This window comes from Heterodontus francisci, chromosome 39 (assembly GCF_036365525.1).
Source record: "Heterodontus francisci isolate sHetFra1 chromosome 39, sHetFra1.hap1, whole genome shotgun sequence".
In the NCBI taxonomy this organism is placed as follows: Eukaryota; Metazoa; Chordata; class Chondrichthyes; order Heterodontiformes; family Heterodontidae; genus Heterodontus; species Heterodontus francisci.
In genome coordinates, this window is record NC_090409.1 from 40,808,916 (window position 1) to 40,833,172 (window position 24,257).

Consider the following 24,257-nt stretch of genomic DNA (forward strand, 5'->3'; position numbering starts at 1 on the left):
GATGGTATACAATTGGCCGGACATGGGGCACCCCTGACGCACTCCTCTCCCAAAGCGAAGGGGCGCCGTCAAGGACCCGTTAACTTTGACTAGACACTCTGCGGCGCGCAGAGTCCCGAAAAGGTAATCGTGATCCACCCTGTCGAACGCCTTCTCCTGATCGAGGGAGAGAAAGGCGACCGACTGACCAGTCCTCTGGGAAAGATGGACCAGGTGGATGTTGTCCTGGATGGACCGGCCCGGGACCGTGTAGGACTGGTCGGGGTGGATCATGTGGGCCAGCACGGGGCCCAGGCGGGTAGACATAGCCCGGGCAAAGATCTTATAATTCGTGCTGAGGAGGGAGACCAGAAGCCAGTTTTTAAGCAGGCGGAGATCGCCCCTCTTCGGCAGCAGGACGATGACCGCCCTGCGCCACGAGAGGGGCATCTCCCCGGTCGCCAGGCTTTCCCCCAGGACCCGCGCGTAATCGTCCCCCAGGACGTCCCAGAACGCCCTGAGGAACTCCACGGTCAACCCATCCAGCCCTGGGGATTTGCCCCTCGAGAGCTGGTGGAGGGCGCCAGTCAGCTCCGCCAATGTGAGCGGAGCTTCCAATCCTTCGGCGCCCTCCGGGCTGACCTGCGGCAGGTCCTCCCACAAAACTCTGCGCACATCCTCCCTGGACGGATCCGGAGAGAACAACGCACTGTAATAAGTACGGACCAGGAGGCCCATTCCCTCCGGATCCGTGATGGAGGATCCGTCGTCGGCCAGCAGCTCGACGAGCTGCTTACGGACCCCCCGCCATTATTCCAGCGAGTAGAAGAAGGGTGAGGCGCGGTCCAAATCTTCCAGGATCTGGATCCGCGACCTCACGTAAGCGCCTCGGGACCCTATGAGCTGCAGGTCCCTCAGCACGCCCTTCTTCTCTTTGTACGCCTGCCACAGGGCCGGGTCCGCGACGGCATAACCGAGGCAGGACTCCAAGTCGAGCACCTCCCTCTCTAGGCGCACGATCTCGGCTTCCCGCCTCTTGGTCGAACCCTTCGCGTACTCCTGACAGAAGACGCGGATGTGAGTCTTGCCCACATCCCACCATAGCCTCAAGGAGGGGAAGCCCCCCTGCTTCCTTCTCCAGTCGGCCCAGAATCGACAGAACGAGTCCCAAAATCGCTCGTCCTCCAGCAGCCGGTTGTTGAAGTGCCAGTATGCGGACCCAGCCCGCGTGCGGAGCGGAGTGAACTCCACCCACACCAGGCGGTGGTCCGAGCACGGCACCAGCCACATGGAGGCCGCCGAGACGCGGGAGACGTACGCCTGCGAAATGTAGAGGCGGTCGATTCGCAACCCTCCCCCTCCACGTGAAGGCACTGGAGTCGGGATGGAGATTCCACCAGACGTCCACCAAGTTAAGGGAGCTGATCAGTCCCCTCAACCTCTCCACCGACGCTTGGATGCGCTGGGGACCGGAACGATCCCCCACCTCGAGGGTGCAGTTAAAATCCCCCCCCGGAGGATGATGCACTCGCCGCTATCGATGGAACTCAAGAGAGCGGACACTTCTTCAAAGAAGCGCGCTTGCAACGCGCCATGTCTGGGTGCGTACACGTTCACAAGGTGGAGCGGCACGCTACCCAGGCGAACGGCGAGGGGGAGCAAGCGGCCCGGCACTAGCTCCTTGACCCCCAAGATCTCCGGCTGAAAAGTCGGGGCCAACAAGATAGCCACCCCACTAGAAATAGGGGTGAGGTGACTCATGTGGACCCCACCCTGCCACTCCAGGAGCCAGGTGGCTTCGTCTCCCGGAACAGTGTTGGTTTCCTGCAGAAAGCTCACTGCGTATCTCCCTTCCCTTAGGACTGAGAGATTGTGAAATCTGCAGTGAGACCCCCTGCTGCCGTTGATGTTGAGGCTGGCTATGGTGATCTTCATGTCAAAGGTACTTAAAACCCGTCACCAACAGCTCACTGTGAGGAGGGAGTGGAAGTGCACCTGGCCTTCCACTCCTCCAGCAACCCATTGAGGAATACATTAAAACGGCGCCTCTCAACCAGTTTCACGCCCGCGCGCTTGCCCGCTATCTTAAGGGCGGCACGGACGGACTGGATGATCAGCGCCAGATTCGACCAGCGGTCGAGGGCCAGCTGAACTTTATTGCGGCAACCCCTGCAAACCGCGAGGAAATCCCGGAGTTCCGCCGTGGGGATGAGAGGAGATTTGGTGGGAGGCACGAGGAACTCCACCACCTCACTGGCGATGGAATCAAGGTGATCCTCTGTGCCCCCCACCAAATCCCCATCCTCCTCCGGGTCGTCACCGCCAGCGGCTGACACATCCACCACACACTGTGGGGCGGACGTCCCGGCCGCGCCAGCTGAACCCACCTCCGTCACGATCCCACCCCCAGGATCGATGGCGGAGGATCCTCTCTGGGTTCTATTGTGAAACTGGAGCCTGTAGACACCAGCGGATCAGGACCCCCCTCCACCTCCGTCCCCAGGCCAATGAGTGGTCCAGGGGAGACAGAAGTTCCGGGCTCCGGGAATCCAGCCAGAGCCGAGACCGGAGGCGGAGAGAGGAGGCTATCTCCCACTCCGCCAGCACCCACAGGCCCAGCAGATGGGGCAGCATTCTCGGTTATAACCGGGTCGGGTGTCTCCTGGTTGGTGGTGGACTCCGGCTGGGAGGGCCGACCCTCTGGGGCTTCGTCCTCCCCTTCATTCAGGACACCCGACCCAGTAGCAGTGGCAGAATGGGCGGCGTCCCCAGGCTCCCCCACCACAAGCAGGGCCCAACTTACTCCTTCAGGAGGGGCCTCAAGTACCGGGGCCTTCCCCTCCGCTCCATCCTGAGGAATAGAGTGCACCTGCCCGGACTTTGTTGCCTTGGTGGTGGCGGTAGGGGAAACCTGGGGACCCGAAACAGGAGAAAGCTCCCCTCCAACAGATGGGCCCTGCGCCTCAGGGCCCCTCGTTACCTCTGTGGAGGGGTGCCTTGTCCTCTTTTTCCCCACCAGGGCGCAGAGGCTGAGACCTCCATGTCATCAGAGGCCTCCACCTCCTCCTCCTTTTTAGGCACCCTCGGCCTGAGCCCAGCCCTGGGACAGGTGGATTCCGTGAGAACAGGCTTTGGGCTGAGCTCAGGCTCGGGTTGAGTCAAAGTGTCCAGGGGACGCGCCTCGATGTTTCTTTTGCCTCCGCGTCTTCCTTCCACTCGGACGGGCACTCCCCTCCCCACTGGAGGCTGTGAAAACCACAGCCTCCGGAACCGACTGAGCGGCGTCTATTGGATGTCTGGGGGGAGTGGGAGGAGGTGCTGTGGAACCACTCTGGGCCGCCGAGGTGGAGCTGGCAGCCGGGAGGTTGGGGCAGTTCTTACGAACATGCCCCACCCCCTTGCAGACGTGGCACCGCGCCCCGTCCGAGGTCCAAAAGACGCGGTAGGCCGTCCCCTGGAACTCCACATTAAATTGGCCCTCCGTGTCCTCCTCCCGCGCCAGCTGCATAAATAACTGGCGGCGGAAGGAGTAGACATGTTGGAGGCTGTGTTCCCAAAGACCAAGCCGGACTGGGGTGATCCCTGACCTCACCTCCCCCAGATGGTGCAGGTGGGGGAGGAGAAACTCACTGGGAATGAAGGGTGGGACGTTTGATAACATTATCCGATGCGCAGTGTTCCCCAGAGGGTCCACCGGCAGGAAGGTCCCCCCCACAGTGAGCCCCTTATTCAGGGCCAGGGACACGGCCTGCTCAGTCTTTAGAAAAAACACAGCCTTCCCATACATCTTTGAGGCCGGAACAATGGCCGAGGGGCCGACAACCTCGGCCATTGCCTTCACACAGGCCTCAATGGACATGTTGGGGTGGGGATAGCTCTTCACCCCATGGCTGGATGTTATTAATTTAAAGGGTGATGGGGCCACGTGGGCAGCCACAGAGGCTGCAGCTACATAGGTTGTAGAGGGCCCCAACACCTGTGATGAAGGGCTTGCCATGGGTCTAAGAGCTAACCCACCCCAAATTGTAGGCGTGAAAATAACTTTATGCACAAAACAAACAAACAAAAGGTTAGGGTAGAGGTTGAGGGAATAGAGGAGAGGGAAAGACAGGCTGTAAGTGATGACTTTCTTTCCTTTCTGGAGGTGGTGCACACAGCACACTTAAAACAGTCTCTGCCAGCACACTTGGTCTTACGGTCTTCTGGTTGGAGGAGGCGGCTTCACCTGGGTCAGCTGAAGCTGCCCAGGCACTATTTATCCCCTTCTGTCTATTAGCCAGGCAGCTTCAGCTGACTCAGGCTGGGCAATTGGGGTGGGGAGGGAGCTTCCCTGCAACTTTAGTGCAACTGCACAGCTCCCTGCAGAATTGTATAGACCCCACCCCTTGTTCTTCTGGCCTCTTCCACCTCCCACAAGAGTCCAAATGAAGTAAAAGTCTGGTGCTCAACACCCACCTCGAAATACAGGCTTAATCCAAAAGTCTTTCCTCCTCTGCAGCAAAACTTGTTGAAAGGTTTTTGCAGTTCCCTCCTCAACTCTCCCTCTCCAGCAGCACCTCCAGCAACTGACTGCAGCACTGTCAGCTGCACCTCTTTGAGGCACTCAGCACTCAGGCTTCCCAATCAGAGAACAGCCAATCCCCGTTTTTTTTTTAGTATTCCCAATCACAGAGGAGCCAATCCCAGTCTTTATTTTCCCCCAGTACTGTACCTGTCCTGGGAGTGTTTGATGGGGACAGTGCAGAGGGAGCTTTACTCTGTATCTAACCCCCGTACTGTAGCTGTCCTGGGAGTGTTTGATGTGGACAGTGTCGAGGGAGCTTTACTCTGTATCTAACCCCCGTACTGTAGCTGTCCTGGGAGTGTTTGATGGGGGACAGTGTAGAGGGAGCTTTACTCTGTATCTAACCCCCGTGCTGTACCTGTCCTGGGAGTGTTTGATGGGGACAGTGTAGGAGAAAACGCCACCAAAATCAAAACCCGTCATTAGCACGTTCCTGTTTCTGAGATCTTACTGTGCACACATGGGCTGCTGTATTTACTACATTCCAACCGCGACTACACTTTCTTCACTGGCTGTGATGAGCTTGGAGACGTCCTGAGTGGGTGAAAGGGGCGACAGAAACACAAGTTCCGTCTTTCAGTTGCATCTGCAACCAGGGCAACCCTGACAAGAACCAACCCTCTCAGGTTTCAGCTCCCGTGTTAGCTGGTGATTGTAAACAGGGTATTCTCCACTGATTTCTCCGCATCCTGACAGCTTGCAACGGCTGGAGGCGTGGTTATCAGAAATTATCTCCAGTTATCTGCACCTGAGACAACAGCTGTGAACCAGTACACAGTGGAAAATATCCTCGGAAAACATCCCACTTTCAGCCAGCTACTGCTGCATTCACCTCTCTGCTCATCAGTTCCTGGCAGCTGTGTCCACAGTCTGACACTCTCCCACCTCTTAATCAGAAGGTTGTGCATTCAAGTCCCCCGAGGGAGTGCCGCACTGTCGGAGGGTCGGTACCGAGGGAGTGCCGCACTGTCGGAGGGTCAGTACTGAGGGAGTGCTGCACTGTCGGAGGGTCAGTACTGAGGGAGTGCCGCACTGTCGGAGGGTCGGTACCGAGGGAGTGCCGCACTGTCGGAGGGTCAGTACTGAGGGAGTGCCGCACTGTCGGAGGGTCAGTACTGAGGGAGTGCTGCACTGTCGGAGGGTCAGTACTGAGGGAGTGCTGCATTGTCGGAGGGTCAGTACTGAGGGAGTGCCGCACTGTCGGAGGGTCAGTACTGAGGGAGTGCCGCACTGTCGGAGGGTCAGTACTGAGGGAGTGCTGCACTGTCGGAGGGTCAGTACTGAGGGTGTGCTGCACTGTCGGAGGGTCAGTACTGAGGGAGTGCCGCACTGTCGGAGGGTCAGTACTGAGGGAGTGCTGCACTGTCGGAGGGTCAGTACTGAGGGAGTGCTGCACTGTCGGAGGGTCAGTACTGAGGGAGTGCTGCATTGTCGGAGGGTCAGTACTGAGGGAGTGCCGCACTGTCGGAGGGTCAGTACTGAGGGAGTGCCGCACTGTCGGAGGGTCGGTACCGAGGGAGTGCCGCACTGTCGGAGGGTCGGTACCGAGGGAGTGCTGCACTGTCGGAGGGTCAGTACTGAGGGAGTGCCGCACTGTCGGAGGGTCAGTACTGAGGGAGTGCCGCACTGTCGGAGGGTCAGTACTGAGGGAGTGCCGCACTGTCGGAGGGTCAGTACTGAGGGAGTGCTGCATTGTCAGAGGGTCAGTACTGAGGGAGTGCCGCACTGTCGGAGGGTCAGTACTGAGGGAGTGCCGCACTGTCGGAGGGTCAGTACTGAGGGAGTGCCGCACTGTCGGAGGGTCAGTACTGAGGGAGTGCCGCACTGTCGGAGGGTCAGTACTGAGGGAGTGCTGCATTGTCAGAGGGTCAGTACTGAGGGAGTGCTGCACTGTCGGAGGGTCAGTACCGAGGGAGTGCCGCACTGTCGGAGGGTCAGTACTGAGGGAGTGCTGCACTGTCGGAGGTGCTCTCTTTCAGATGAGACATTAAACTCGTGCACTGGGGGGTGGGGGGGGTGACGAGACCGAGGCACACAGCGGCTGAGACTCGAAAGGAAACTTTATTCAGGGATATTCCTCTGGCAGAATACTCACCCTGCAAACCACATACACACACACACACACAAAAAAAATAAGGACTCCACATTTGGACTCCGATCGGGGACCCAGCCAGCTTTTCACTTGTAGAATTCGTGCTCTTGTTCGTCCTTCTTGATGACCGTTTTGTAAGCCTTTTCAAAGTCCTTGGCCAGCACGATGTAACGGTTTTCCCGAACTGCCAGCATTCCGGCCTGGGTGGCAGAAGGGGAAGGAAAGCGTGAAAGGTCACTCGCGGTGCAAGATGAGGGGAAACAGGAGCAGGAGGTGGCCATTCGGCCCCTCGACCCTGCCCCCCCTCCCCCCCCCAATTCAATAAGATCACGGCTGATCCTTCACCTCGACTCCCCTTTCCCCGCCCTTGTCCCTCGATTCCCTCAGCCCCCCCCAAAAAAATCCTCGATCTCAGTCTTGAATCCACTCAACGACTGAGCTTCTACAGCTCTCTGGGGTAGAGAATTCCAGAGATTCCCAACCCTCTGAGTGAAGACATTTCTCCCCGTCTCAGTCCCCAATGGCCGACCCTTTATCCTGAGACTGGGACCCCCTCAGTTCAGGACTCTTCAACCGGATGGGGGGGGAAAACAGCCTTTCAACATCTACCCTGTCAAACCCTCTGAGAATTTTACACGTTTCAATGAGATCACCTCTCATTCTTCCAAACTCCAGAGAATATCGGCCCATTCTGCTCAACCTCTCCTCATCGGACAACCCTCTCATCCCGGGAATCAGTCTGGTGAACCGTCATTACACTCCCTCTAAGGCAAGTCTATCCTTCGTTAGGTAAGGAGAGCAGAACTGCACTCAATACTCCAGGGGCGGTCTCTCCAAAGCCCTGTAGAATTGTCGCAAGACTCCCTCACTGTTTACACTCCAACCCCCTTGTAATAAAGGGCAGCAGACTGTTTGCCTTCGTAACTGCTTGCTGTGCCTGCGTGTTAATTGTGTGATTCCTGTCCCAGATCCCTCTGCACCCCAACAGATACTAGACTCCAACCTTTGAATAATGGCCACGTGGAAGGCGGTTTACTGATTTGCCCAGTGCCTTGCAGGCCCCCGTCTGCCAAGAATGAGGCACATTAATTTTGCCACATGAATATTAAACTTCAAATTGATGCCGGAAAGAGGAGGTCTGATACAAGGAATTAAGTCCTTCTGGCCAGGCCTTTTGTTTTTTTTGCCTTGTGGCAGCCACTGCTGGAAGAAAGGACTAGTCCCTGTTCCCAATACACAAAACAAACGTGGTCAGACCTGTTTAGTCACATGACTAACTGACTGTTTTAAAAGGCAGAAACAATGTCTGATGACAGAAAGCTCTTGGCTCCTGGATTGAGAACATCTCTCTCTCCTGTCTGCTCCCATCTCCCTTTCTCACCAGCTTCAGAATCCAATGAAGACACACGAACCCCAAGGGAGAAAAGTCTCCTAAGAGAACAAGGTTTAAGAGGAATACAGGGCCCCAACGAAAAGCTAGAATTACCTACAAGCAAGGACTCCACAGTGAGCTCGAAGAATTGTAACAACCCTTCAGATATGGCCTCAAACCTTTCCACATTACTTTTTTCTTCTACTCTTTTCTGTCCCTATATGCATGTGTGTATCATAACACCAGACATTGATCCAATGAGGATCTGAAAACCCAACACAGCTCCACTTCCTCACTGCCACACCCAGTCTGAATAACCTCCTACAAGCGACTCACAGGATTTAATGTCCTCACACTCTCTCACCCCACCCTGCAGTCACAAGATGCATAATTCAGGTCAAACTTCCCACTGCCAGTGTGGTGGGGTGGGGCTGGGGGGTGAGAGAGGCCACGCTGCCGGAGGGTCAGTACTGAGGGAGTGCTGCACTGTCGGAGGGTCAGTACTGAGGGAGTGCTGCACTGTCGGAGGGTCAGTACCAAGGGAACGCTGCACTGCCGGAGGGCCAGTACTGAGGGAGCGCTGCACTGCCGGAGGGCCAGTACCGAGGGAGCGCTGCACTGCCGGAGGGCCAGTACTGAGGGAGCGCTGCACTGCCGGAGGGTCAGTAATGAGGGAGCGCTGCACTGTCGGAGGGTCAGTACTGAGGGAGCGCTGCACTGTCGGAGGGTCAGTACTGAGGGAGCGCTGCACTGTCGGAGGGTCAGTATTGAGGGAATGCTGCCATGTCAGAGGGTCAGTACTGAGGGAGCGCTGCACTGTCGGAGGGTCAGTACTGAGGGAGTGCTGCACTGCCGGAGGTGCCGTCTTTCAGATGAGACACTAAACAGAGGCCCCCATCTGCCCTCTCAGGGGGGTGTGAAAGATACCACGGCCACTATTTGGAAGAAGAGCTGGGGGGGGGGGGGGGTGGAGTTCTCCCCTGTGTCCTGGGGACAATATTTATCCCTCAACCAACATCACTAAAAAATAAACAGATGATTTGGGCTGTTCTCACATTGCTATTTGTGTGAAAACCACCTGCTGCGTTTCCTTCCACCTTCGCCTGCTTATCTCTGCAACAGCAGAGCTGATATAGTCTGGAGGAGTGGGAGTCCTACACATGGGTCATGATGGGAGTACACGCAGCCCAGATGCTCTTTGTAAAAAGGTGTGCTCCCTGTTCCGCCAGTTTTTGATCAGATAGCAAACATTACAGCTTGCGTTGAGGTAACTTTGGCTTAACAGAGGACGAGTTGAGCCAAAATAACTCCACAGAGATGTAAACAGGGCAGGGCCGGGCCGGCCCATTCATTGTGTACTCTCTCCCTTAAGATGTCTGGCAAGCACTTCAAAGGAAATCTGGAGCTGGAGGGGGAGGGCCCAGTCATTGTAGTCCATCTTGGAATCAACAACGCCATGCAAAAGATGCGAAAAGTGATGAAAGCAGGAGGGGGAAATAAGGCACAAGAGTACAACATGACAGAAGAGCAGGTTGGGGCGTGTTGCTCACATGAGCGCTCTTTATCCAAACGCACAGAGCGTACGGGAGAAATTGAATGAATTGCAGGCGCAAATTCAACTAGGAATTCAGCCAGTGCTGAGACGTGGCTGCAAGATGGACAGGACTGGGGACTAAATACAACAGGTTCTACAGGGAAGATTGGGAAAACGGTAAAGGGCGGGGGAGAAATAGCCTTCGTGATCAAGGATGAATTCACTTCTATGATGAGAGGATAGAACGAGTGGACGAAGCAGGCAGTGGGAGACGTTACGGGTAGAACTAAGAAACGGAACAGGTCTTCAGACTGTAGTGGGAGTTGTGTATCGTCCCCCCGCACCCCTAACCCTGGGCAGCAGCTGCAGTTTGGTAGATTGTATAAGTGCAGAGATTAGACTAGCATGTTAGAACGTCTGTTAGAAAGAAGCGAGAGAGGAAACAGCAGAGGGTCTGAGCATCATTTTCCAGTCCTCACTGGATGCAGCTGTGGTGCCGGAGATTGCAGAATTGCTAAATTTGTACCTCTGTTTAAAAAGGGAGCGAGGGATGGAATGAATAATTACAGGGCAGTCAGTCTAACCTCAGTAGTGGGCAAATTATTGGAATCTATTCTGAGAGACAGGATAAACTGTCACTTAGAAAGGCACAGGTTAATCAAAGATAGTCAGCATGGATTTGTTAAGGGAAGATCTTGTTTGACCAACTTGATCAAATTTTTTGAAGCAGTAACAAGGAAGGTAGATGAGGGTGATGCAGTTGATGTGGTCTACATGGATTTTAGCAAGGCTTTTGACAAGGTCCCACATGGCAGACTGGTTAAAAAAATCAAATCCCATGGGATCCAGGGAAATACAGCAAGGTGGATACAAAATTGGTTCAGTGGCAGGAAACAAAGGGTAATTGTTGACGGCTGTTTTAGCGACTGGAGGGCTGTTTCCAGTGGCAGGGTTCAGTACTGGGTCCCCTACTTTTTGTGGTATATATTAACAATTTAGATGTAAATGTAGGGGGCCTGATCAAGAAGTTTGAAGATGGCACAAAGATTGGCCGTGTGGTAGATAGCGAGGAGGATAGCTGTAGGCTGCAGGAAGACATTGATGGTCTGGTCAGATGGGCAGAAAAGTGGCAAATGGAATTCAACCTGGAGAAGTGTGAGGTGATACATTTGGGGAGGTCAAACAAGGCAAAGGAATACACGATTAATGGGAAAATACTGAGAAGTGTAGAGGAAGTGAGGGACCTTGGAGTGAATGTCCACAGATCCCTGAAGGTAGCAGGACAGGTCGGTAAGGTGGTTAAGAAGGCATATGGAATCCTTTCCTTTATTAGCCGAGGTATAGAATATAAGAGCAGGGAGGTTATGCTGGAACTGTATAACTCATTGGTTAGGCCACAACTTGAGTACTGTGTGCAGTTCTGGTCACCTCATTACAGAAAGGATGTAATTGTACTAGAGAGGGTACAGAGGAGATTTACGAGAATGTTGCCAGGACTGGAAAAATGCAGCTATGAGGAAAGATTGGATGGGCTGGGGTTGTTCTCCTTGGAACAGAGAAGGCTGAGGGGAGATCTGATTGAAATGTACAAAATTTTGAGGGGCCTGGATAGAGTGGAGGTGAAGGGTCCATTCACCTCAGCAGAGGGGTCAGTGATGAGGGGGCAGAGATTTAAAGTGATTGGTAGAACAATTAGAGGGAAGATGAGGAAAAACGTTTCACCCAGAGTGTGGTGATGGTCTGGAACTCACTGCCTGAAAGGGTAGTTGAGGTAGAAACACACAACTCATTTAAAAGGAGTCTGGATATGCACCTCAAGTGCCGTAATCTGCAGGGTTACGGATCAAATGCTGGAAGGTGGGATTAGAATAGGTGGATCGTTTATCGGCCGGCACAGACACGATGGGCAGAGTGGCCTCTTTCTGTGCCTTAAACTTTCTATGATTTGATGTAGCTAAGGCAGAGTGGTGCTAATGGGGGATTTTAACTTTCATACAGATTGGGATGAAGAGAGTGGTACGTGTCAGGAAGGTAGTGAATTTCTTTGTGTGTCGGGATAGTTTTCTGCAGCACCGTGTTTTAGAAACCACAGAGGGAGGGAGGGCGGGCCACATTAAATTTAGCAATGAGTAATGGGCTGGATGTCGTTAAAAGCCTAACAGCATGGAAACGTTTATTTAATCACGGGCAAAATGAGATGTATCCCAGGCTGTTACGTGAGGCAAGGGAGGAGAGCGCAGGGGCTCTGACACAAATGATCAAATCCTCTCTAGCCACGGGAGAGGTACCAGAGGACTGCGAATGTGGTACCATTATTCAAGAAGGGTAGCAAGGATAAACCAGGTAATTACAGGCCGGTGAGTCTAACGTCAGTGGTTGGGAAACTATTGGAAAAAATTCTAAGGGACAGAATTAATCTCCACTTGGAGAGGCAGGGATTAATCAGGGATAGTCAGCATGGCTTTGTCAGGGGGAGTTCGTGTCTAACTAACTTGACTGAACTTTGAGAGGAGGTGACTAGATGTGTCGATGAGGGTAAAGCAGTCGATGTAGTCCACATGGACTTCAGTAAGGCTTTTGATAAGGTCCCGCACGGGAGATTGGTTAAGAAGGTAAGAGCCCATGGGATCCAGGGCAATTTGGATCAGTAGGAGAAGGCAGAGGGTGATGGTCAAGGGCTGTTTTTGCGAGTGGAAGCCTGTGACCAGTGGTGTACCACAGGGATTGGTGCTGGGACCCTTGCTGTTTATAGTGTACATTAATGATTTAGACGTGAATATAGGAGGTATGATCAGTAAGTTCGCAGATGACATGAAAATTGGCGGTGTTGTAAATAGAGGAGGAAAGCCTTCGATTACAGGACGATATAGATGGGCTGGTAAGATGGGCAGAGCAGTGGCAAATGGAATTTAATCCTGAGAAGTGTGAGGTGATGCACTTTGGGAGGACTAACAAGGCAAGAGAATATACAATGGATGGTAGGACCCTAGGAAGTACAGAGGGACCTTGGTGTACTTGTCCATAGATCACTGAAGGCAGCAACACAGGTAGATAAGGTGGTTAGAAAGGCATATGGGATACTTGCCTTTATTAGCCGAGGCATAGAGCAGGGAGGTTATGATGGAGCTGTATAAAATGCTAGTTAGGCCACAGCTGGAGTACTGTGTACAGTTCTGGGCGCCACATTTTAAGAAGGATGTGATTGCACTGGAGAGGGTGCAGAGGAGATTCACCAGGATGTTGCCTGGGCTGGAGCATTTCAGCTATGAAGAGAGACTGGATAAGCTAGGGTTGTTTTCCTTAGAGCAGAGAAGGCTGAGGAGGGACATGATTGAGGTATACAAAATTCAGAGGGGCATTGATAGGTTAGATAGGAAGAAACTTTTTCCCTTAGCGGAGATGTCAATAACCAGGCGGCGTAGATTTAGGGTAAGGGGCAGACAGTTTAGAGGGGATTTGAGGAAAAATTTTCACCCAGAGGGTGGTTGGAATCTGGAACGCACTGCCTGAAGAGGTGGTGGAGGCAGGAACCCTCATAACATTTAAGAAGTATTCAGATGAACACTTGAAACGCCATAGTGTACAAGGCTACGGGCCAAATGCGGGAATATGGGATTAGAATAGTTGGGTGCCGGATGGCCGGCACAGACATGATGGGCCGAAGGGCCTGTTTCTGTGCTGTATGACTGTAAAAAACGATCAGGTTCAGAGCAACATTTGAAAGGGAGAAACACAAAACATTTGCGGTTTAGATTACACCAACTAGTGTGTAAACAGCCAAGTTAGTAACACAGGAAATGATATACAGTGGTGGAGGAGCGTACAGTGTGTGGGTGAAGGCAAACGCCTGAGTACACAGAGGTGGATAACAAGGGTGTTTCCTGCCCTGCGGGTTTTATCAGATGGTAAATATTGAGAGTGGGGGTGGGAGGGGTGCAGGAAGGTGGCATTTGCTCACAAGACACAGTGTCGAGCCCATTCATTGCACAATCTCCCCATGACAACCTGATTAATACCTCAACAAACTCCCTAATCGGGTCTTCTGGGATGACATCAAGGGCCAGGCAGTACATTTCGTTCCGGGGGAAAAGCCGTCTTTCAGACGAGGCGTTAAAGCAATGCTACCGTCTACCCTCGGAAGAACCCCTCACAATTTGAAAAGCAGGGGGTGGGTGGGTGAAGGGGAGAAAAACAGTTCTTCCCCCCGTGGCCCGGGGCCAATATTTATCCCTCAACCGACACGACTAAAAAATAAAAAAAAACAGATGATCAGGGTCATTATCACACTGCTGTTTGTGGGATCTTGCTGTGCGCAGATCGGCTGCCGCATTTTCCTGCACTGCAACAGAGACCGCACTTAAAAACAAAAGCACGTCATCGGCTGGGAAGTTCCGGCACTGCAGGGGTTAAAGTCGCAGAACTCGGCACGACAGGAAGAGGCTGTTCGGCCTGTCGTGCCTGTACTGGCTCTGTGAAAGAGCTGTTCAACTGTCTCTGTCCACTGCTTTTACCCCCACCGCCCTTTCAGGCAGCGCGTTCCAGATCACAACAACTCACTGCGTCAAAAACATTCTCCTCCTCTCCCCCCACCACCTTCGGTTCTTTTACCGATTATCCTCAATCTGTGTCTCTCTGGTTACCGACCCTCCTGCCGCTGGGAACAGTTTCTCCTCATTTACTCAATCGAAACCCCCTCATGATTTTGAACGCCTCGATTCAATCTCCCCCTTAACCTTCTCTGCTCTAAGGAGAACAATCCCAGCTTCTCCACACTAACTGAAGTCCCTCATCCCTGGGACCATTCCAGTAAATCTCCCTCCGCGCCCTCCCCAAGGACTCGACACCCGTCCTGAGGTGTGTGGTGACCGGAATTGGACACAACTCTCCAGCTGGGGACTAAACAGAGGTTTGTAAAGGCTCAGTGCCCTTATTTACAAATCTAAGGATCCCACAAGCCTCCTTACCCACTTCCTGACTTGCCCCGCCAAGATTGAGTTGGAATGGAATTGAATTACTGCCTCAACAAAAGGCAGCAAGCCCAGTCTCCATCACCAGCCAGCTTTTCAGACTGAGGAGCAATCAACATACTCACCTCCTGACAGATTGAATTGATGTCAGCTCCAGAAATCTTGTCCGGCCGGGCAATATCTGCAGATCACGGTCAAGGATGCAACAATGGCGATTTATCTTCCAAGGCTGTGTCCTCAGCAGGTGCACTTTTGCCAGTCAGAATGCCGCGCTGTCGGGGGGGGTCAGGGCGGAGGGAGCGCCGCGCCGCCGGAGGGGAAAGGGCGGAGGGAGCGCTGCACTGTCGGAGGATGCACTGTCGGAGGGTCAGTACTGAGGGAGTTCAGGTATGATTCTGGTAAATCGACGCTGCACTCTCTCCAAGGCGACTATCTCCTTCCGAAGGTGTGGCTCCCAGCACTGCTCCCAGTAACTCCAGCACTTTGTAAAGCTAAAACCTGACTTTGACCTCATTGTGTTCCATTCTTCTGGCTATAAAGGCTGGAATTCCATGAGCTGTTTTTGGTTTAAAGGCATTGGGAAGGGATGTTGCTGCAAGGCGACGCAACCTCCTCACCCATTCAGGAAGTGGGGGTGGGGCACTGCACGGGGAATATGGAGTGCAAGCTGAGTTAGGGCACTGTGTACTGCTCTGAGTCCGGGCAGTGTCACGGCGACAAACCTAAGGGATACAAAGACAGCTTGGGCCTTAATGTACCAACTCGACAACTCTCCTCGTCTCTTACACGGAATTACACCCCCCCCCCACCACCACGACATCGCTCCCATCCCCCACCACCACCACCCCCCCCCATCCACTGTGAAGGGGCCGCGGGAAGGATACAGTCCTCGAGGTCCACCTCCTCGGACAGGTTCATCTTGCCGGTGATGGTGGTGAAGATGAGGCGTTTCTGCCGGCGGTCGGGGAGTGGGAACTCGATCTTGCGGTCAAGCCGGCCTGGTCTCAGCAGGGCAGGGTCTAAGGTGTCTGCTCTGTTCGTAGCCATGATCACCTGCAGAGAGAAAGAGGGAGAGGGCTGCTAGTAAAACACACGACTCGAGGGAGCATCTGCCCGGTCGGAGGGTCAGTACTGAGGGAGCGTCGCACTGTCGGAGGGTCAGCACTGTCGGAGGGTCAGCACTGAGGGAGGGCCGCACTGTCGGAGGGCCGCACTGTCGGAGGGCCGCACTGTCGGAGGGTCAGCACTGAGGGAGCGCCGCACTGTCGGAGGGTCAGCACTGAGGGAGCGCCGCACTGTCGGAGGGTCAGCACTGAGGGAGCGCCGCACTGTCGGAGGGTCAGCACTGAGGGAGCGCCGCACTGTCGGAGGGTCAGCACTGAGGGAGCGCCGCACTGTCGGAGGGTCAGCACTGAGGGAGCGCCGCACTGTCGGAGGGTCAGCACTGAGGGAGCGCCGCACTGTCGGAGGGTCAGCACTGAGGGAGCGCCGCACTGTCGGAGGGTCAGCACTGAGGGAGCGCCGCACTGTCGGAGGGTCAGCACTGAGGGAGCGCCGCACTGTCGGAGGGTCAGCACTGAGGGAGCGCCGCACTGTCGGAGGGTCAGCACTGAGGGAGCGCCGCACTGTCGGAGGGTCAGCACTGAGGGAGCGCCGCACTGTCGGAGGGCCAGCACTGAGGGAGCGCCGCACTGTCGGAGGGCCAGCACTGAGGGAGCGCCGCACTGTCGGAGGGCCAGCACTGAGGGAGCGCCGCACTGTCGGAGGGCCAGCACTGAGGGAGCGCCGCACTGTCGGAGGGCCAGCACTGAGGGAGCGCCGCACTGTCGGAGGGCCAGCACTGAGGGAGCGCCGCACTGTCGGAGGGCCAGCACTGAGGGAGCGCCGCACTGTCGGAGGGCCAGCACTGAGGGAGCGCCGCACTGTCGGAGGGCCAGCACTGAGGGAGCGCCGCACTGTCGGAGGGCCAGCACTGAGGGAGCGCCGCACTGTCGGAGGGCCAGCACTGAGGGAGCGCCGCACTGTCGGAGGGCCAGCACTGAGGGAGCGCCGCACTGTCGGAGGGCCAGCACTGAGGGAGCGCCGCACTGTCGGAGGGCCAGCACTGAGGGAGCGCCGCACTGTCGGAGGGTCAGCACTGAGGGAGCGCCGCACTGTCGGAGGGTCAGCACTGAGGGAGCGCCGCACTGTCGGAGGGTCAGCACTGAGGGAGCGCCGCACTGTCGGAGGGTCAGCACTGAGGGAGCGCCGCACTGTCGGAGGGTCAGCACTGAGGGAGCGCCGCACTGTCGGAGGGTCAGCACTGAGGGAGCGCCGCACTGTCGGAGGGTCAGCACTGAGGGAGCGCCGCACTGTCGGAGGGTCAGCACTGAGGGAGCGCCGCACTGTCGGAGGGTCAGCACTGAGGGAGCGCCGCACTGTCGGAGGGTCAGCACTGAGGGAGCGCCGCACTGTCGGAGGGCCAGCACTGAGGGAGCGCCGCACTGTCGGAGGGCCAGCACTGAGGGAGCGCCGCACTGTCGGAGGGCCAGCACTGAGGGAGCGCCGCACTGTCGGAGGGCCAGCACTGAGGGAGCGCCGCACTGTCGGAGGGCCAGCACTGAGGGAGCGCCGCACTGTCGGAGGGCCAGCACTGAGGGAGCGCCGCACTGTCGGAGGGCCAGCACTGAGGGAGCGCCGCACTGTCGGAGGGCCAGCACTGAGGGAGCGCCGCACTGTCGGAGGGCCAGCACTGAGGGAGCGCCGCACTGTCGGAGGGCCAGCACTGAGGGAGCGCCGCACTGTCGGAGGGTCAGCACTGAGGGAGCGCCGCACTGTCGGAGGGCCAGCACTGAGGGAGCGCCGCACTGTCGGAGGGCCAGCACTGAGGGAGCGCCGCACTGTCGGAGGGCCAGCACTGAGGGAGCGCCGCACTGTCGGAGGGCCAGCACTGAGGGAGCGCCGCACTGTCGGAGGGTCAGCACTGAGGGAGCGCCGCACTGTCGGAGGGTCAGCACTGAGGGAGCGCCGCACTGTCGGAGGGTCAGCACTGAGGGAGCGCCGCACTGTCGGAGGGTCAGCACTGAGGGAGCGCCGCACTGTCGGAGGGTCAGCACTGAGGGAGCGCCGCACTGTCGGAGGGTCAGCACTGAGGGAGCGCCGCACTGTCGGAGGGTCAGCACTGAGGGAGCGCCGCACTGTCGGAGGGTCAGCACTGAGGGAGCGCCGCACTGTCGGAGGGTCAGCACTGAGGGAGCGCCGCACTGTCGGAGGGTCAGCACTGAGGGAGCGCCGCACTGTCGGAGGGTCAGCACTGAGGGAGCGCCGCACTGTCGGAGGGTCAGCACTGAGGGAGCGCCGCACTGTCGGAGGGTCAGCACTGAGGGAGCGCCGCACTGTCGGAGGGTCAGCACTGAGGGAGCGCCGCACTGTCGGAGGGTCAGCACTGAGGGAGCGCCGCACTGTCGGAGGGTCAGCACTGAGGGAGCGCCGCACTGTCGGAGGGTCAGCACTGAGGGAGCGCCGCACTGTCGGAGGGTCAGCACTGAGGGAGCGCCGCACTGTCGGAGGGTCAGCACTGAGGGAGCGCCGCACTGTCGGAGGGTCAGCACTGAGGGAGCGCCGCACTGTCGGAGGGTCAGCACTGAGGGAGCGCCGCACTGTCGGAGGGTCAGCACTGAGGGAGCGCCGCACTGTCGGAGGGTCAGCACTGAGGGAGCGCCGCACTGTCGGAGGGTCAGCACTGAGGGAGCGCCGCACTGTCGGAGGGTCAGTACTGAGGGAGTGCCGCACTGTCGGAGGTGCCATCTTTCAGATGAGACATGAAACCGAGGCCCCCGTCTGCCCTCTCAGTTGGGTGTAAAAGATCCCACGGCCACTATTTGGAAAAAGAGCGGGGGGAGAGTTCTGGGGCGTAAATCGGCTGCCGCGTTTCCCACATTACAGACAAAATAATTCCATCATCATCGTATAAACGCAGCAGAGAATTTCTTCACTCAGAGGGCTGTGAACCTTTGGAACTCATGATTTTATTGAATAGGGTAGCAGGCTAGAGGGGCAGAGTGACCTCCTCCTGCTCCTGCTTGATGGTCTTGGATCTTTTGTGCTGCCTGTTTGCTCACAGCAAGATCCCACAAACAGCGATGTGATAATGACCCGGATCATCTGTTTTTTTTTTAGTGATGTTGGTTGAGGGATAAATATTGTCCCCAGGACACCGGGGAGAACTCCCCCCCCCTCCCCCCCCACCCCACTCTGCTCGACTTCCAAATAGTGGCCGTGGGATCTTTTACCCCACCTGAGAGGGCAAGTGGAATCTCTGAGAGCGAGGCACCGGGAGTGTGAGCCGAAACCTTGGTGCTCAGGTCCTGGAGAGGTGCATGAACACACGTCCTACTGACTCTCAGGCAATTGCATCACCAACTCGGTCACAGCTGAATCAACAGAATTAGAAGCTCCATCTTCACAGTGGAGTACACTCATGCCTCGAATGAGAAAATCTCGGCAAGGAAACGACAGACCAGGCAAGATTTAGGCCTAATTACAGGACACTCTCTCTGCAACCTCCTCCAGCCTCGACAACCCTCCCTATCTCTGTAACCTCCTCCAGCCTCTACAACCCTCCCTATCCCTGTCACCTCCTCCAGCCCCGACAACCCTCCCTATCTCTGTAACCTCCTCCAGCCTCTACAACCCTCCCTATCTCTGTAACCTCCTCCAGCTTCTACAACCCTCCCTATCTCTGTAACCTCCTCCAGCCCCAACAACCCTCCCTATCTCTGTAACCTCCTCCAGCCTCTACATCCCTCCCTATCCCTGTAACCTCCTCCAGCCCCAACAACCCTCCCTATCTCTGTAACCTCCTCCATCCCCTACAACCCTCCCTATCTCTGTAACCTCCTCCAGCCTCCACAACCCTCCCTATCCCTGTAACCTCCTCCAGCCCCAACAACCCTCCCTATCCCTGTCACCTCCTCCAGCCCCAACAACCCTCCCTATCCCTGTCACCTCCTCCAGCCCCAACAACCCTCCCTATCCCTGTCACCTCCTCCAGCCCCTACAACCCTCCCTATCCCTGTAACCTCCTCCAGCCTCAACAACCCTCCCTAACCCTGTAACCTCCTCCAGCCCCAACAACCCTCCCTATCCCTGTCACCTCCTCCAGCCCCGACAACCCTCCCTATCTCTGTAACCTCCTCCGGCCCCGACAACCCTCCCTATCCCTGTAACCTCCTCCGGCCTCGACAACCCTCCCTATCCCTGTAACCTCCTCCGGCCCCTGCAACCCTCCCTAATCTCTGTAACCTCCTCCAGCCCCTACACCCCTCCCTATCTCTGTAACCTCCTCCAGCCCCGACAACCCTCCCTATCTCTGTAACCTCCTCCAGCCCCTACAACCCTCCCTATCTCTGAAACCTCCTCCAGCCCCTACAACCCTCCCCATCTCTGTAACCTCCTCCAGCCCCTACAACCCTCCCCATCTCTGTAACCTCCTCCAGCCCCTACAACCCTCCCTATCTCTATAACCTCCTCCAGCCTCCACAACCCTCGCTATCCTGTAACCTCCTCCAGCCCCTGCAACCCTCCCTATCTCTGTAACCTCCTCCAGCCTCTACAACCCTCCCTATCTCTGTAACCTCCTCCAGCCCCGACAACCCTCCCTTATCCCTGTAACCTCCTCCAACCCCTACAACCCTCCCTATCTCTGTAACCTCCTCCAGCCCCTACAGCCCTCCTTATTTCTGTAACCTCCTCCAACCCCTACAACCCTCCCTATCTCTGTCACCTCCTCCAGCCCCTACAACCCTCCCTATCTCTGTAACCTCTTCCAGCCCCTACAACCCTCCCTATCTCTGTAACCTCTTCCAGCCCCTACAACCCTCCCCATCTCTGTAACCTCCTCCAGCCCCTACAACCCTCCCTATCTCTGTAACCTCCTCCAGCCCCTTACAACCCTCCCCATCTCTGTAACCTCCTCCAGCCCCTACAACCCTCCCTATCTCTGTAACCTCCTCCAGCCCCTACAACCCTCCCTATATCTGTAACCTCCTCCAGCCCCTACAACCCTCCCTATATCTGTATACTCCTCCAGACCCTACAACCCTCCCTATCTGTAACCTCCTCCAGCCCCGAGAACCCTCCAAGATCTCCGCTCTCCTCCAATTCCAGCGCATCCTCCGATTCCCATCACTTCCCCATTGGCAGCCGTGCCTTCAGCTGTTGTGCGAGGGGTGACACTGCACTGCTGGAGCTGTCGGAACAAGCAAGACCCCTAAACCGCCCCCAGTCACGTGAATAAAAAGTGACTCAGTGACCCTCATTCCCCAACAACCCGATCAGCCCCCAACATTCATACACTGCCTTACCTTGACATTTACATTCTGGTCAAACCCATCCATCTGATTGAGGAGTTCCAGGAGGATTCTCTGTACCTCTCTGTCCGCTGTAACACACAACAGGTTAAAACTACAGATACACAGGGAATTAAAAATAGACAGAAAGCAGCTGCTTGTTCGGGAGTTACAACAAGCTGCATTTATATAGCACTTTTAATGTAGTGAAACATCCCAAGGAGTGTAAATCAGGCACAATTTGACCCCGAGCCACATCAGGAGATATCAGGGACCGGCGACCAAAAGCTCGGTCAAAGAGGTCGGTTTTTTAAGGAGCGTCTTAAAGGAGGGGAGAGAGAGAGAGAGGCGGAGAGGTTTAGGGAGGGAATTCCGGAGCTTAGGGCCCCCAGGCAGCTGAAGGCACGGCCGCCAATGGTGGAGCGATGGGGATCGGAGGGATGGGCAAGAGGCCGGAATTGGAGGGAGCGCAGAGATCTCGGAGGGTTGTAGGGGCTGGAGGAGGGTTACAGATATAGGGAAGGTTGTAGGGGCTGGAGGAAGTTACAGAGATAGGGAAGGTTGTAGGGGCTGGAGGAGGGTCACAGAGATGGGGAGGATTTAGATTACAAAGCTGTGCAGACACATTGTCTGTCGGGATGGAGAGGGGACTAGATGGTCTACCTACCTCCTGTCTGGGCGTCAAAACGCTTGGTTGCGATTGCGTCAATCTCATCGATGAAGATGATGGCTGGAGCGTTCTCTTTGGCCAATCTGAAGACGTCCCTGACCATTCGAGGACCCTCCCCCAGGTACTTCTGCACAAACTCCGAGCCCACAACACGAATGAAGGCCGCTGTGAGAAAGGAGGATAAGAACAAGACACGGGTCACACACACACACACACAGAGTATCAACACAGGAACAGGAGGAGGCCACTCAGCCCCTCTCGAGCCTGTTACACAGGCTCAGGAGGAGGCCACTCAGCCCCTCTCGAGCCTGTTACACAGGGACAGGAGGAGGCCCATTCAGCCCCTCGAGCCTGTTCCACCATTCAACTATATCATGACTAATCAGAATCTTAACTCCATCTCCCCGCCTTGGTTCTGTAACCCTTAGTCCCCTCACCCAACAAAAATCCATCAATCTCGGTTTGAGATTTCCAATTGACCCCGACCTCAACAGTTTTTTTGGGGGGGGGGGGGAGGGGGGGGGGGGAAAAAGAGAGAGTTTTCCAGATTCCCACTCCCCTTTGTGTGAAGAAGTGCTTCCTGACATCGTTCCTGAACGGCCTGGCTCTGATTTTAAGGTTCTGCCCCCTTGCTCTGGACTCCCCCTCCCCCCACCAGAGGAAATAGTTTCTCTCTATCGACCCGATCAAATCCATTAATCATCTTAAACCCCCCTCGATTCGATCACCCCCCTTAATCTTCTACACTCGAGCCCAGTCTGTGCAACCCGCCCTCGTAATTTAACCCTTTCAGCCCCTGGATCAATCTGGTGAATCTGCACTGCACCCTGCCCCCGAGGACAGTATATCGTTCCTGAGGGGCAGTGGACCAGAACTGAATGGGAGGCTGTCCCTGTTTGTCGAGGAAGGGGGAGGGGGGATTCTCCGGGACTGAAGCAGCATTAGCTGAGGCATACTGAAACTGCACCAGAGATTTTTTTTTGGCAGGGGGTACTGGGCTCAGCGAGCCCAGTGGCCCTGGCCCTGCCCTGCCGCGGAGATAGCAGGGGAGTCACCGACCGCTCCGTTACCTGTCGTGTGATGGGCGACTGCTTTGGCCAGCATGGTCTTGCCGCACCCGGGCGGACCGTACATCAGCACGCCGCGGGGGGGGTCGATGCCGATCTGCGGACACAAACACACAACTCAGCACGGCAGCTGCTGCATTTCACCGCGCCCCCCCCCCCCCCCACACAGAGCAGAGGCAGCCATCACCGATACACAACCCCGCACCCCGAGTGCGTTACCCGGAACGGCTCGACAATGGGCGAAGACCTCACAGACCAGGAAGCAATTATTTCTTTGAAGTGTGCTCACTGTTGTAATGTCGGAAACGCGGCAGCCAATTTGCGCACAGCAAGATCCCACAAGCAGCAATGTGATAATGATCCAAATCATCCGTTTTTTTTTTTTAAAAGTGATGTTGGGTGAGGGATCAATATTGGCCCCAGGACACTGGGGAGATGGTTCCCCCTCTCTCCTCCATTTCGGTAACAAACAGACAAGGTTAAAGCTCTCATGCAGACTCAGCATGGGCACGTGCATTCGGATCACGAGCAGTGCATCCTAATCATTAACGTATTAAATTTGCGAATCAGAAAATCGATTAGCCAGATCGGGATTCCCGATTCACCACCCGATCCGAGCACGTGAAACAGCCCTGTTCAAAATGGCGGACTTGGAATATTACAAAGTATGAACACAGAAGCAGGCCATTCGGCCCATCCGCTCCGTGCTGGTGTTTCTGCTCCACTCGAGCCTCCTCCCACCCCCCCTCTCCATCTCACCCTATCACCATATCCTTCTATTCCTTTCTCCCTCATGTGTTCATCCAGCTTCCCCCTTAAATGCATCGATACTGTTCACCTCAACCACTCCCTGTGGGAGCGAGTTCCACATTCTCACCACTCTCTGGGGAAAGAGGTTTCTCCGGAATTCCCCATTGGATTTATTAGTGACTGTCTTATATTGATGGCCCCGAGTTCTGGTCTCTCCCTCCCACAAGTGGAAATATCTTCTCTACGTCTACCCGATCGAAACCCCTTCATCATTTTAAAGACCTCAATCAGGTCACCCCTCAGATTACTCCTCTTGGGAGGATACGAATTCAATGCAAAACTGGGCATCCATGAGGCGCTGTGGGCCATCAGCAGCAGCAGAATTGTACTCAACCACGATCTGTAACCTCATGGCCCGGCATATCCCCCACTCTACCATTATCATCAAGCCAGGAAACCAACCCTGGTTCAATGAAGAGTGCAGGAGAGCATGCCAGGAGCAGCACCAGGCTTACCTCAAAATGAGGTGTCAACCTGGTGAAGGTACAACACAAGGACTATCTGCGTGCCAAACTGTGGAAGCAGCATGCGATAGACAGAGCTAAGCGATCCCATAACCAACGGATCAGATCTAAGCTCTGCAGTCCTGCCACAACCAGCCGTGAATGGTGTTGGACAATTAAACAACTAACTGGAGGGAGGTGGCTCCACAAATATCCCCATCCTCAATGATGGGGGAACCCAGCACATCAGTGCAAAAGATAAGGCTGAAGCATTTGCAACAATCTTCAGCCAGAAGTGCCGGGTTGATGATCCATCTCGGCCTCCTCCTGAAGTCCCCAGCATCACAGATGCCAGACCTCAGTCAATTTGATTCACTCTGCGTGATATCAAGAAACAACTGAAGGCACTGGATACTGCAAAAGCTATGGG

The 24,257-nt window shown here is 55.6% G+C and overlaps 1 protein-coding gene across 1 annotated transcript in view; it reads right to left on the reverse strand.

Moving 5' to 3' along the window:
• Positions 1-6,585: 6,585 nt before the first annotated feature.
• psmc4 (proteasome 26S subunit, ATPase 4) overlaps positions 6,586-24,257 on the reverse strand; it is a 28,874-nt gene continuing 11,202 nt past the window's right edge. Inside the window, exons 6-11 of the mRNA XM_068018603.1 lie at positions 22,578-22,671; positions 21,505-21,672; positions 20,853-20,929; positions 15,393-15,561; positions 14,634-14,689; positions 6,586-6,835 (exon numbers count right to left, since the gene is read on the reverse strand). Coding sequence (XP_067874704.1) covers positions 6,722-6,835; positions 14,634-14,689; positions 15,393-15,561; positions 20,853-20,929; positions 21,505-21,672; positions 22,578-22,671 — 678 coding nt within the window. The 3' untranslated portion in view covers positions 6,586-6,721. The remainder of the gene's footprint in view (positions 6,836-14,633; positions 14,690-15,392; positions 15,562-20,852; positions 20,930-21,504; positions 21,673-22,577; positions 22,672-24,257) is intronic.